Raw genomic sequence first — 15,065 nt, forward strand, 5'->3', positions numbered from 1 at the left:
GCATTAAACATACCTACCTCCTATACCGCTAAACCCCTAAACCCTGACCAACTCGAGCTTATCCTGACCGCCTATCCCTCCCCCTAAACCTTAACTAACATAAGGACTCCTCACACTCGCTACTCTGCTCACTAACCCTAACCCTGCTACATCCCCGCAAGACACATAAACTCCTTTCACCCTATATCCCTTTTACCCCAAACGCCTAAATGCCACAGTCAGTCCCTAACCCCTAACACTAACCCCTCATTCCTGCATCCTTAAGGCACCAAACACCCTAACCTTAAAGCGCGTAATACTCCTCCCTGCATATCCTTTCTAACCGCAACCGTCAGACACACTCGCTTACCCCTTAGCCCCTAACTCCGCCTACTCTCTCCACGCATACCATATACGTCGTGACCACACCAACACCGCTGAGCGCGCCTTATACTCACCTCTGCTCCCTTAACACACCGCGAACACACTTTAACTTAAACGCCTCCCTCATGACACTTATACCACTAAACTCTTCTCACTCGCCTCACGCCCATAGCCCCATCTAACCTAGGTGCCCCTAACCAAACCCTGACACGACCGACTATAACCCACCTCTGGTACTCCTCCTGAGCCCGGAAAGTACCGACTGAACCTTCCCTCGTCCTCCCTAAAATACTCACCTAACTGCCCTCTCTACCGCTTACGCCAAACCCATACACCCATTAACCGGTGACTACGCTTAACCTCTAAACCCTCACCCTAGATATCACCCTCTCTACGCCTAAATCCTACTACCCTCCCCCAGTAGCGCCACTAGACCCTATCCCTCTCATAGCTGCCAACATCCTTAACCCTGTGTTTTCAACAGCCTAACCCTCTCACCCATGGCCATAACCCTTCGAACCTCTCTGACCTCACAGAGCCTACCCGTCGACGGGGTATTCTTGATGCACCTTTCCATACTGCCTCGTTACGCCTCATACCCCATCCCTACCCTACCCCCAACCATACAACCGCTAATCGTACTGTTAGCATCCCCTTAAGCCTCTAGAGGCGCGTATTAAGTACATAACTCGCTGCACCATCTACCCCCCCGCTCAGTTCGCCTCCGCCTAACCGCGTGACCCCCGACCCCTAACCGCAAACCCTACGGCGCCCCATACAATCCCGCAATCCCCTCGCTTAAATCCGTCGCGAACGCGGCGCATCCTCCACTCTCCTAACCCTCTGACGCCTAGCAAACCTCTACCTAAGCCTCGTCACTCCCTGAGACACACGCCGATCCCCTAGCCCTATACCCCGAGACCCTAACCCTCAACCTGACCCTAGCCCTATGAATCACAACTCGAACTCCCTCGTTCAATCACCCTAAGACAAGGAAGTGGGCTGCTGGGGTGGTGGCGAGTGGTACCCAAGAAGAAGCTCCAGATTGGTGCCAGGGGTGGGGGGGCGGCCGAACACCAAGGGGGCCCAGGGGAGACCGGGCAGGATGGGATGGGTTAAGAGGGGGCCGCGATAACGCGAAGGGCGAGGGGGCCGCTCGAAAACATCCAGGTTGGTGCGGCGAGAGGCGCCATAAGACCTCGGGAGGGTTGCCGGCGAGGGGCGCGCGCGAGGAGAGAGCGACTCAGGTTTGCGAGGAGGGGTGCGTCTAGACCTGGCGGTGGGGCGCTCGGAAGACCCGCGGAATACCTGGGGGCGGGGGCGCCGTAGAGCACTGGAGGTGGCGCCGCGAGCAGAACCGGTACTTGCGCAGGGCCGCGCAGAAACCGCCGGTTGTCCGGGAAGGTGGCAGCGGGGCTACCGCTGCGGGGTCGCGGGCGGGCCGAGCCGCGGAGGATAAGGGGTCGCCGAGCGGGGCCGGAGCAGGGACGACGCGCAAAGGAAGGCCCAGAGGGAGAGCCCGGAGTTGTCCAGGCAGGGGCGCCGCGTGGGAAGGCCGGTAGGGCGGGGCCCGAAACCCCCATGTGTCGCGAGGGCGACGGGCCTAAAGCGCCCACACAGCGGAACCCCCTCACACTCACCCTCCACCCTTAACATCCCTCTCTAAACCGCAGGTGACCCACTAACCCTATTCTCAACATCCCGGATAACCAATTACACCACCGAAAATCCCCCTCAAACATTCTCACTCCCTCACAGTCGGTGCAGCTCACACAAACAGGTAAACCCTACCCCTGACCCTGACCCTGTCCCAAAAAACACACATTTTCCGCGCGCAAACACATCAATCAGACCTGGAGGGGCGCCTAAAACCACAATTTCAAGGGGCCACGTCATAACCACCCCTCGTGATGGCGGCGCTCACCTCCATAAAACCTAACCCCTATACTCTCCACAGCGTTAACCCTGCCGCACGGCAATAGCAGTTCTCCCGGTCCCTACACCCCACTCCCCTTAAATCGGTCGCCCTCAATCCACCTCGGGCGTCTTAAACACCTACCCCCATTAATTCCTCACCGGGCACTCACCACCCCTTAGACGCCAACCTAACCCCGACACTAAACCCTAGACCCTCCATAACCAACCTCAACCAAACCCTACGCCCGTGAAGCCGTGCCACCATAACACACAAGACCAACCCATCACAAACCTCCTTATCATTTCGATGAATGCGCCCTGACAACCCTCACCCCTTCAGGAGCGGCTAAAACCACTATACAACAAGGGGCTCTCAAATTACCCAACCCAATACCCCTCTACCGCTAACCGCGTCACCCCAGTAAACACCCTAACCCGTAGCTAACGCCATAGACCTCCACCCCTCACCCCACCAACAACCCCACCCCATTTCCCTAGCACCCATGCACCCTTAATACCCTACCACGGGCCGAACCTACACCCCATAACCCATCCTCACCTCTCTCCTAACTCCACGCGAGCCCGTAAACCCTATGTCCAAACCCTTTAATAGGCCTCAGTACGGGGTCCCAAAACCATCTCTCAGAGAGCGCCAAACACCCTCACCAAACTCCTCACGCGCGCCGTGCATCCCCCGCACAACAACCCTCCCACACTCTTCTCTACCCCTAACCTGGCTGTGAACCCTACTACCACCCTCAGCGTGCCACCCCATAACCCACCCTTCTCTATACACAACGTAGAACTTCCTACGCCTGATACACCTCGCCATTCCGGTGAGGCGCCTCACAACCCCTATTTCAACCGGCTACGCGCCCCCCAATAACGCAATATGCCCCTCACCCAACCCTCATAAGACGGCCTCCCTAACCTCCGGTGTGACTACAAACACTCTCTCACACTCTCCCAGGTCGGCCATAACCCTACACATCACCCTCTCTCACACTCCTCAGCGCGCCCCAAAACTCGCAAACACATCTTTCCTCAGGAGGCACCCTTCTAACCCTGGCCGCCAACAAAATAACTCCCACTCTCTTTCCAGTAAGAGCCCATACCCTCTGCGGCCCCTCCACCAACCCCCCATTTTACAGGGCCCACTATACCCCAGCGGCAACCACACCCCTTCCATTGCTCAACAACCACTCACCTCCCTTGACGCCTAAGGAGCCCCACAACCCATTTTCACCCCTAAACCCTAACTCCCGCTGAACCCCACTAAACTTACCCCCTGGGTGCACTTAACCCCTCTTCAATTCAGGGTCGACCGCCTAACCCTACATCAACTCTACACTCCTCATAGAAGGCGACTCCTCACACTAAGAACCCCATTCTACCACGGTAACGTCATCCCTTACCCTACACTCCTAACATAACCTATATGCCCACCAAATAACCCACTTTTCAACAATGTCCCCTACGAACCGCTCCACACCTTGTGGATAGAACCCTCCCTAAGAACTCCCCCCTAATCCAGGGCTCGCCCAACCACGCGTTCTACACCTCCTACGCTCAGCCCCACCACTGATCACGAATCCGCACGACTCTCTCAATATACGCCGTACTACACTACACGCTTGCACCCCAGTGGTCCCACACCACACTCTCGGCCCAATCTTTCCGTAATCCGCCTAAACCTCTGAAGCCACTCAACCGCCTCTCAGCCCTAAACCTCCCCTTCAAGTGATTATCAGCACCATACACACACAACCACATCCAACCATCTTATAACCCTCGTACAACAACGTCGGCGCACGCGCTCAACTCTCTCCTGCCACTCCATAACCCATCCGCTAGCCCCGTGCCCTAACATACCAACAAACCCTGCCATTTCTCAAACGACTTCGCTGTTGACCCTCACATCCATCACGACACCTCACACCCACTCAAATCTCCTCTCCCACATGCGACCTCCACCCTCCACACCCATCGCTCGTCCCCCACAACTCTTCGACTACACCTCCCCAACACCCCCCCTTACCCACAGAGCTACGCGTGAGAGACCATCAACACCTACATCACCAATCCACAGGGCTCCACCTCGACCATATCAAACTCATCACCGCCTTCAGCATTCAACATCCCTCAACCGCATTACCCGTAGAACCCTCGGAGCCCCTCTCCAACACCTGACACACACTATAGAGTGCCCGTGAAACTCTTTAGACTCCTAGAGACCCTACCACAGCAAAACCAAATTTCACAGGTTAATGGAACCCTAACCTCGCTCGCCCCAAGATAACCACCCACTGTTTCCTATGTGATGCGCAACCACAACACCCCATGGCCTGCCGAAATCCTCATGTATATTAACCGTACAGCCCTGAGGCCAACCTCAGGCGAACTGATTCGGAGGGTTGGCCAAACTACACAACAAGGTTGTTCTGAGCCGGCCCCCTGGACCGACCATACAACATTGCCAGGGGTTTTCTGGTGGGCCCCAAGGAGACCACCTGTGGTTACGCGGCCCCCTGTGCGAACGTGAGGCCCTTCACCCTCCAGGGTTGGCTCCCAGAAACCCCCATTATCCAGGGGCCCCTAACTTCAACAAGAGGGCACTAAAGACCCCCATTCTCAGAGGCCCTGAACTCCTCCCGCCAAATGTGGTCCTAGGAATAAAAGTTGGCATGCTCCATAAGAACCAGTAGGCGCCTCGTCCAAAAACCTACTCAAGGTGGCACCTAACCCCGGAGGCGCGAAACCCCATTATTCAAGGGGCCCCTAACACCCAGGCCAACATAAATTAAAAAACGCATAAAAAAAGAACAATCCGGCACATAATTAGTATGCTGGTGGTAGCCAGACCCCTGAAGGCCCAAAACGCCACATTTCCAGAGACCCTAAACCCTCACAACTAACTCTGCACCTCCTAAAAGCCAGGACACTCCCTACACGCCTCACCCATTAAACACCGGACCCCTCACATACTATTCTCAGTGACCCTCAACAACCCTGAAGCCCTCCCACCCACATAGACCCCTAGTGCTCTTCCCTATACCGCCGTAGGCAAAACACCCTAACCCCTCGCGCAGCTCACCAAAAAAACCACACGAAGTGCCTTTTCCTTTGTTCGTAACCAGCGTATCACCCTTCACCCTCCATCCAATAACACCCTCTAAGCCGCATCACCCTGACCCCTAACACTCTTAAAACGCCTAGCGCCCAGCCCTAAACCCTGACCCCCAAACCCCTAGCCCCAAACCCAAACACCCTTCACCCTAAACCCCAACCCCCTCAACCCCTAGACCCCACCCCTCACACCCTACCCCCATCACCCAACCCTACGCCCTAACCCTACCCCAACTCCTAATCCAGACTGCCAACCTTAACCCCTATCCCTCACCCCATCACCCTACCCGACTCCAATCCTCTATCCCTTAACCCTCACCCTGAACCCTAACCCCTCACCTTCTAACCCATAACCACCTATGCCTCACCCCTCACCGTTAACCCTACTCCTAACCTGACTCTTGCCCACTGACCCCAACTCAACCCCAAAACCCTAATCCAACCCCTAACTTCTACCCTAACCCTGCCCCTTGAACCCTAAAATACTGTAATCTCCTTACTTCTCACCAACCCCTTAACCTAAGCCTCACCCTGCACCCTCTAAGCCCTAATCCCAACCCCAACCCCCACCTTATACCCTCATACCTAACCCTTAACCCCTAAACTCCATAGACTTAAAGTCAGAAGGGGACCCAAATATGCATCGATCTAAGTCGTGACGCTCCTGCAGCATACAAGGCAGGCCACAGAATTCCTATCTCCATCCAGTTCTGTAACAACTCCTAACCTATGTCTAGTTATTGAACGTCCTTCAATTCGTGGTTTGAAGGACCTCAAGTCTGCGGCAAATCCATTCCTAGCAAGTGCCCATGCTCTCCTATCGCTGCGCAGTCAGTTCGGAACAGGGCGGTTAAAAAAGCCTCCTAGTCGGCCGGACTCTGCCAACCTGCCCCGGAGGATAAATTCAGCCTTCCCGACCCCAAAGAATTGGTGTATCAGCGTAAACCCTGAGCATGTGGGCAAGACTTGCCAGCCAGCACTTCAGGAAAGAATTCGTCTTGCAGTAGTCAACTCAGATCCCATCCATCTACATTCCCAATCACAGACCACTGGGCATAACTTACCTGTGATAATCAAAGATAGATCAATTGCCAAAATTAAGCTATCCCATCATACCATCCCTTCCATAAACTTATCAAGCTTAGTCTTAAAGCCAGATATGTCTTTTGCCCCCACTACTCTCCTTGGAAGGCTGTTCCAGAACTTCACTCCTCTAATAGTTGGAAACCATCTAATTTCAAGTCTAAACTTCCCCTAACTCTCACCCTGACCCCAACCCCTGACCCCAACCCTATCCCCTCAACCCAACCCTTACCCCTACCTCTACCCCCTCACCCTCACTCCTTACCCCAACCCCCAATCCTCTAACCCCTAATGCCTCACCCTTCACCATTAACGCTACCCCTAACCCCTCACCCTAGACCCTAACCCCTGACTCTTGCCCCAACCCCAACCCCTAACCTTAAAACCCTAATCCCAACCCTACCCCTAACCCTAAACTGTAACCCCTAACTCTTACCCTAAACCTAAACGTCTCACCCTCACCCCCTAACCCCTACCCTCTAACCCTAAACCCAACCCCTAACCATTAACCCAACCCCTAACCCTAAACCCTTGCCCCGACCTTAAACCCTAACCTAAGGCCCCTTAACCCCTCTCACCCCTAACCCTAAAACCCTAATCCCTAACCCCCAACCCTAACCAACCCCTAACCTTAAACCCTTGACCCTAACCCTACCCCTTACCCCCAACCCTACCCTGACCTTAAACCCTGACCTAAGGCCCCTAACCCTTCACCCCATACCCTACCCTGACCCCCTAATCCCTAGCACCTGACCCTCACCTTAAACCCATCCCTGACTCTCATCTCTACCCCAACCCCAACAGACTCTCACCCCTACCCCAACCCCTAACAATAACACTAACACAAACCCACACACTACCCCTAAACCCTAACCCCAACCTATCAGGTACCTGTGATTCCCCAGGCACTTTAAGCAGCTTTGATCAATAACAGACATAGGTTTCTTGCATGTCTCCAGGCCTCAAACCCTGCGAGCAAAGAGCATGACCCATCCCTGGGCTGCCTGACTAATAACCTATACTAAGAACTATTAACACTACTACTAAACTACACCATCTATAAATAAAACTATATACATTAATAAAAGCAACAGAACCCCCCCCCAAGAAAAATTTGCTAGAGAATGAGGCCGTTCCAGCACCATCTCTGGTGGTAAGAAGGAACTTATACTAGTGCATATGCATGCAACTCTAGATGGCAGCAGAGGGCGGCTCTATGGCTACCCTGGGAGAAAAATTCTGGCACCCATGCATGTGGCAAACACACACACCTGACAGAGAAGGGACATGAGCAAGCACTTGAAGAACAAGCCTTAAGTCATTCTCTCCCACTTATCAACATAATAATGATAGTGCATTCCAGGTGACTAAAATGTTACTTTGCTTTCAAAAGGCTGTACAGTCTCACTGCAAATACTTACTGGAGAGCATTGCTCTCTATGGTGAAGTCTGTCTCAGAGTTGGACTTCAGCTTGACATGCTGCAGCAAGTCCAGGAGAGAAATAGGGGTTTCTGGAGCCTGTAAGCTCAGCCTTGGAGTCCCTGAGCCTGCCTTTGTAGAAAATGGTGGATCCTTGGGGTCCAGTAAACTAAGGAAATACTCTTAGGAAACGGAATGCTGGGTAATTCATGACATACCCATAATCCCCTCTACCCCTACTTCTAGTACTTGCTATGACAGATTGCAGTAGGTACATCCTTTTATTGTCAAAGTACCAGCAAAATTAAGAGGACAGTTTATAACTCCACATAATTTCACCCAGCAGTACAACTAGTGAACCCTCTCTACATCAACTAGTGACACAGAGATAGCATACAATGGTTCTAAAGCCAGGGTGCACCTTACTTGACCTGCAGAGTGACATTCTGATTGTTAGCACTTTGTGAGCTGGAGATAGCATACTTGTAGTACCAGCATTCCAATTGCTCTTCAGTACCCCTTCTGTGTGATGACAGCCACAGCTAGTAGGTTCCAGTTCAGGGGAAGAAGTGGGAGAGCCACATCTCATTTCTCCTCCAGGTTGCCAAGGACAAGTCCCACATTTCCCGATGTATGCATACTTGTATAGAGGGGCCAGGGTGTGAGGCTATCCTCAACCCTAAACCAAAAGAACGTAAGCAGAGGTAGAATTTCTCCCCAAAAAGTTAACTACCTGAACATCTAGTGTTTTCACAGTGGGCAGGTGTGCCCTTTGAGACAATGAAGCAAAATTTCACCAGTGGTATAAGATGTGCACAACAGCTGGGCTGCTGAAACCAGAACAGTCTGCTTGTGCCTCATGGTATCCTCAGCTAGATTTCCAATTCTCCTTCTCCTCTGCTTCAGTGTATCTGTGTAGAGAAGCCTAGGGGAAAAACAAAGATTTCTAGTGAATCATTTCTCATTTAGTCCTTCTATGGAAGGGGAAGAATTGGGCCTAGGGAACTCTCATCTCCATTCTGTGCAGTGGATCAGTTAGTGGGCTCTAATCTGAATATGACTCATCAAAAATAAACATCTTTCTTTCCTCCATAGTGCTAAACATCTTTCTTCTATTACATGCTTCCCCCATCTATTCTTTCCTGCCTTTCCACAATCCTGTCCCTCCCATCACTACCTGCTGCTCTTCTACTTTCTGGAGGGACTGTTCAGATTCTGAGTTTCAGTGCCTGTCCCTCCTTGCAACAGGCTGAGATCCTCAGTTGCTGAATTTACCTGAGATAGAAGTTGTTCTTTCTGTAAGTGATTGTAGAACTGTAGCACATACGGATTGGCTCTCACAACGTTGGGATCAAAATCCAAAACCCGGAGGCCCTCAAGGCTACGGGCTCGGGAAAGGGCTACATAAGCCTGACCACTTTCAAAGACACGAGACAGGGAGATCTCCACACAGTCTAATGACATGCCCTAGTGCATGAAAGACACAGGTAAAAGCAAGTGAGCTCGCAACACAAAAGCCATCCCACACATCACTCCCATCCCCAATATCGTGAAGAACCATTGTATGAGTGACAGGAAAACACTGCTCCTATTAATATCTAGCCCTTCCCAATGCAAAGGGAACTTCTCTATGAACTTGGCAGGAAGTAGATCAATGGGGTTGAAAAAGGACTTCCTGGGGACATTTAGGTGAAATGGAGCAGGATTGTCTTTAGTCCCTCTAACTTCCTCTTAGACACTTCTATAGAGAGAATTCTGGTCTCCCATGGTTATGAAAGCTTAATTCAAACTGGAACAGGTGCAGTGAAGGGTTACTAGGATGATCAGAGGAATAGAGAACCTACCTTATGAGATGAGATTTAAAGAGCTTGGCATGTTTAGGCTAACAAAATGAAGGCTATGGGGAGATAACATTATCCCTCTGATGTACTTAGAGAGACCAAACAGAAAGGAGGAGAAGTTAAGGGTTAATGCTGGCACAAGAATGGTGTGACCCTACACACTGACTATTGGAATAATCTTTTAACACAATAGGCTTTGTGAGGTATTATTTGAAAACTAATAATTTGCTAGTCAATAATATCATGGTGAAATGTATGCAGCAATATTGTCTGTGAAGTTATGAATTATCCCTATATGATGTTGTTAGCACATGTTCAAAACCAGACAACAGTGCCTAGACAAAAGTTGTTAAACAAGTTATCCTAAATAAAGGAAACTAAGGTTACTTACCTTGAGCTGTATACGTGGGGTCCCTATCTGTATTCCACTGAGGATTTTATGCATGCACCTGGAGCCGGAGCTTTTGAAAAAGACAGTTACTCACCTTTGTAACTGTTGTTCTTCGAGATGTGTTGCTCATATCCATTCCAGTAGGTGTATGCGCCGCGCGCGCACGCTCGTCGGAAGACTTTTACCCTAGCAACTCCAGCGGGCCGGCAGGTCACCCCCTAGAGTGGCGCCACCATGGCGGCTGATATATACCCCTGCCGGCCCGCCCCTCCCCAGTTCCTCTTCCTTGCTGGCTACTCCAAAGAGGTGGCCTCCGGAGCCCTGTGTTTGGAAGCGGACGAGCGGAGGGAATTGTTTGAGGACCCTGGGCCTGGTGGTACACCCAGGGGTCCAGGAAACCCACTCTATGAGGACCTGCTCCTGCTGGTCTCGGGAAACAGTAGCAGGCAGGCTGTCAGCATCTAGGTACGCGCTGTCTGCTCGCGAAGGACTGATGCCTGGCGAGACGGCCATGGAGGACGCGAACGGGAGTGATATGGATCAGCATCCTGGATGGCGGAGAACCTCCTGGTGAGATCGGTGCCGCGAGCCATACTGGTGCCGCGATCCGAGATCGGGACCTGCCACCAGCGCGGTGCCGGGAGGTCAACCTGGATCTGGATCGTCGACGGCGAGAACGGCTTCTCGAGTCACAGTGCGGTAACGATGGCTCGAGCCCGAGCGGTGCTGGGAATATCGGGACCGGCGTGAAGATGACCTGCGCCGCGAGTACGACCGGTACCGCCGCGGAGAGCGGTGCCGGAACTGCGAGCGGCGTCACGAGCGAGACCTCCCTCGGGACCGGGAGTGGTGCCGGGATCTTGACGGTGATCGGTGCCGACTCGGGGAGTCCAGGGACAGTGCTCGCATGGTCATGGGCTTGCCCTTCGATTGAAGAACCCGCACCGGCGGTGCCGGGGGTTGGGGTAGCATAGGCTCCGTCAATGCGATGAGATCCCTGGCCAAGGAGAATGTCTCGGGCGTAGATGGGACCACCAGCTCGACCCCAGATCTTAGCGGGGAGCTGGGAGGGACCGGACTCAATGGACCTCCCGGGTCCGGAGTCGACGAAATCCCTGGCACGGCCGTCGCGGCCGGAGTCGGCAGTGGGTGCTCCGTCCGAGCCTCCTTAGCCGGTGTGGAGGACGTTGACGGTCTTTTCCCAGTGCCGGGCGCCGGAGGACGGTGCCGCGGCATTTTCGCGGGCCCAGAGTGGTCCGGTGCCCGTGCCGAGGACGAAGGGTCAAGCGCCGCTTCCATTAGCGGAGCCTTCAGGCGCTGATCTCGCTCCTTTTTGGTTCTTAGTCGGAAGGCCTTGCAAATTCGGCACTTCTCAGAGATATGTGGTTCCCCAAGGCACTTTAGGCAGGCGTCGTGGGGATCACTAGTGGGCATCGGCTTCTTGCAGGCCAAGCACGGCTTGAACCCCGGCGAACCAGGCATGAGCCCGGCGCCAGGGAGGGCTAGAGCCCAAAGCCCGCTAACTATACACAACAAGAACTATTAATTATCACTATTCTATACTTCACTAACTATAACTAAACCTATAATTAGAACTAGAAAAACGACGAATAAGGAGAAACTAGGGACGTGGAGGACAGCTATGCTGCGCTCCACAGTTCCAACGACCAACATGGCGGTAAGAAGGAACTGAGGAGCGAGTGGGCCGGCAGGGGTATATATCAGCCGCCATGGCGGCGCCACTCTAGGGGGCGACCTGCCGGCCCGCTGGAGTTGCTAGGGTAAAAGTCTTCCAACGAGCGTGCACGCGCCGTGCATACACCTACTGGAATGGATACGAGCAATCACTCAAAGAAGTAGTACTGTCTGGTGGTCCATGCACACACCCTGCACTGCCTCATGGTTTTGTTGAAGGCACCAAAGTGTGTGGTGGGCTGCCAGCGTCTCCAGTTTCTTCTCCACTGCAGACCTATCCAATCTGCAGCAGAAGGGAAGTAGGGTGGGCAGTGTAACACAGATAGGGATCACACATCTAAAAGACTCTCCAGTTACAGGTAAGTAACCTTGTTTTCATCTTAGAGCGATAGCAAGAGTTTCTTGAATTTTAGCATAGTGGACCAGGAACAACAGTCACAGGGGCTTAGCAGTGCCTGGTGGTTGGAGATCCTCAACTGAAGGCCCTCCCATCGAGTATACTTTCCTCCAACAGGTCCATTTTCCTGGCTTCCTTTGCCTTAGGCAGAGGATCCTTGCTGCCCTTATCTTTCCTGCTCATTAGCAGCAGGTGCCTATCTACCACAGTATGAGGGCACCACTCCAGGGGGCACCAGCGCTGACCAGACAGATACCACTAGGGAAAAAACTTTCAGCAATTTGCTTTATTATGTTTTAGACTTTTAGATGTAGGTTTTCATTTTCATTTGCTTGTAACCATTTCTAACTCTCATATTTGAATTCACTTAATCTTCTTCATTTGTTAATAAACTTCTTTTATTTTTAACCTAAACCAATCCAGTGCTCTGTTTAAATTGAACCATTTGATAACTCCAGTTAAAGTAACAAACTGTTGAATACATGCCTACAGAGTGGGAAAAAAAAAGATGGTTTATCCCCAAGACACTGCGTAATGTTTTCAGGCCTGTTGGCTGCTGTTCCAGAACCGTGCGTGAATAGTAGTACCCTTTGAGCCAACATACCTTAACCAAGGCAAAGGGAGGAAGAGGAGGCAGTTTCCTTCCTCTGTCATCAGCAGTGCAAGCATCCTTAGGCAACCCTGCCCCCAAAACCTCCAATGCCCCCAAAACCTCCAATTCCCCCAACCCATACAGGTGCCCTGGGGCTCCCCTCTCCCACTGCCAGTGGCACAAGCACTCTAAGAACATAAAGGTAAAGGAGAATACTTTTTGTGGCAGTCTCTATAAAAGCACTAACCTGGCTCTTGTGGATGGATATGGCCCATGCCAATTTTAGAGGCAACTGTTGACGACTCAGATAAATTCCAGATGGACCTTTGAAGACCCATCGCTCCAGCCTGATTACCTCTGTGACCCCACAAAGAAACCTCACTCTGGGCAGTCCTGGGAGAGAAGAAGAACAGGTCAGAATAAGGAATGTCCCTCTGATACCAGCATTCCTGGGAAGCAGGAGCCTAAAATTGCCCTTTTCCCATCCCTCCCATTTCAGACCAACTCTTCCATGGGCCTTGGGACTCTATTTATAAAAGAATAACTCAGTTCTGCTGCTTGTCTAGCACAGTGGTTCTTGCTGGAGGACGTGGGGGGAAATAGTTCAGTGGTTTGAGCATTGGCCTGTTAAGGATTGAACTCACAACCCTGGGTTTGAGGGGGCCTGTAGCGAGGCGGTGTGGCTCCCCTCCTCCACAGGGAGGGTTGAGCCCCATCCATCTTCCCCCAGGGCGGAACTTCCGGGCAGAANCTCCGGAGCCCTGTGTTTGGAAGCGGACGAACGCGGAGGGATCTGTTGAGGACCCTGGGCCTGGTGGTACACCCAGGGGGTCCAGAAACCCCACTGCTGAGGACCATGCTCCTGCTGGGTCTCGGGAAACAGAGCAGCAGGCCTGTCAGCATCTAGGTACGCGCTGTCTGCTCGCGAAGAGACTGATGCCTGGCGAGACGGCCATGGAGGAGCCGAACGGGAGTGATATGGATCCAGCACTCCTGATGGCGGAGACCTCCTCGGTGCCGGAGATCGGTGCCGTGAGTCATACCGGTGCCGCGATCGAGACCGGGACCTGCCACCGGCCCGGTGCCAGGAGGTTGACCTGGATCTGGATCGCCGACAGCGAGAACGGCTCCTCGAGTCACGGTGCCGGGAACGATGGCTCGAGCCTGAGCAGTGCCAGGAGTATCGGGACCGGCGTGAAGATGACCTACGCCGCGAGTACGACTGGTACCGCCGCGGAGAGTGGTGCCGGGACTGCGAGCGGCATCTTGAGCGAGACCTCCCTCAGGACCGGGAGCGGTGCCGGGATCTTGACGGTGATTGGTGCCGACTCGGGGAATCCAGGGACGGTGCTCGCATGGTCATCGGCTTGCCCTTCGATTGAAGAACCCGCACCGGCGGTGCCAGGGGTTGGGGCAGTGTAGGCTCCGTCAACGCGATGAGGTCCCTGGCTGAGGAGAATGTCTCGGGCGTAAATGGGACCACCAGCTCGACCCCAGATCTTAGCAGGGAGCTGGGAGGGACCGGACTCGACGGACCTCCCGGACCCGGAGTCGACGAAATCCCTGGCACGGCCGCCGCGGCCAGAGTCAGCGCCGGGTGCTCCATCCAAGCCTGCTTAGCCGGGGTGGAGGAAGTTGACGGTCTTTTCCTGGTGCCGGAGAAGGCCGGTGCCGCAGCGTTTTCGCGAGCCCAGAGTGGTCCGGTGCCGCAGCCGAGGCGGCACTCGGTGCCGAGGACGAAGGGTTAAGCGCCGCTTCCATTAGGAGAGTCTTTAGGCGCTGATCTCACTCCTTCTTGGTCCTTGGTCTGAAGGCCTTGCAAATTCGGCGCTTATCAGAGATATGCGATTCCTCAAGGCACTTCAGGCAGGCGTCGTGGGGATCACTAGTGGGCATCGGCTTCTTGCAGGCCAAGCACGGCTTGAACCCCGGCGAACCAGGCATGAGCCCGGCGCCAGGGAGGGCTAGAGCCCAAAGCCCGCTAACTATACACAACAAGAACTATTAATTATCACTATTCTATACTTCACTAACTATAACTAAACCTATAATTAGAACTAGAAAAACGACGAATAAGGAGAAACTAGGGACGTGGAGGACAGCTATGCTGCGCTCCACAGTTCCAACGACCAACATGGCGGTAAGAAGGAACTGAGGAGCGAGTGGGCCGGCAGGGGTATATATCAGCCGCCATGGCGGCGCCACTCTAGGGGGCGACCTGCCGGCCCGCTGGAGTTGCT

General features: G+C 53.4%; 1 protein-coding gene across 1 annotated transcript in view; it reads right to left on the reverse strand.

The window, feature by feature from the left end:
* Positions 1 to 8,150: 8,150 nt before the first annotated feature.
* PIF1 (PIF1 5'-to-3' DNA helicase) overlaps positions 8,151 to 15,065 on the reverse strand; it is a 44,052-nt gene continuing 37,137 nt past the window's right edge. The window contains exons 10-12 of the mRNA XM_032777691.2: positions 13,073 to 13,218; positions 9,185 to 9,376; positions 8,151 to 8,834 (exon numbers count right to left, since the gene is read on the reverse strand). Of these exons, the coding sequence (XP_032633582.1) occupies positions 8,778 to 8,834; positions 9,185 to 9,376; positions 13,073 to 13,218 (395 nt within the window). The 3' untranslated portion in view covers positions 8,151 to 8,777. The remainder of the gene's footprint in view (positions 8,835 to 9,184; positions 9,377 to 13,072; positions 13,219 to 15,065) is intronic.

Source organism: Chelonoidis abingdonii, chromosome 7 (genome assembly GCF_003597395.2).
Source record: "Chelonoidis abingdonii isolate Lonesome George chromosome 7, CheloAbing_2.0, whole genome shotgun sequence".
NCBI classification, from domain to species: Eukaryota; Metazoa; Chordata; order Testudines; family Testudinidae; genus Chelonoidis; species Chelonoidis abingdonii.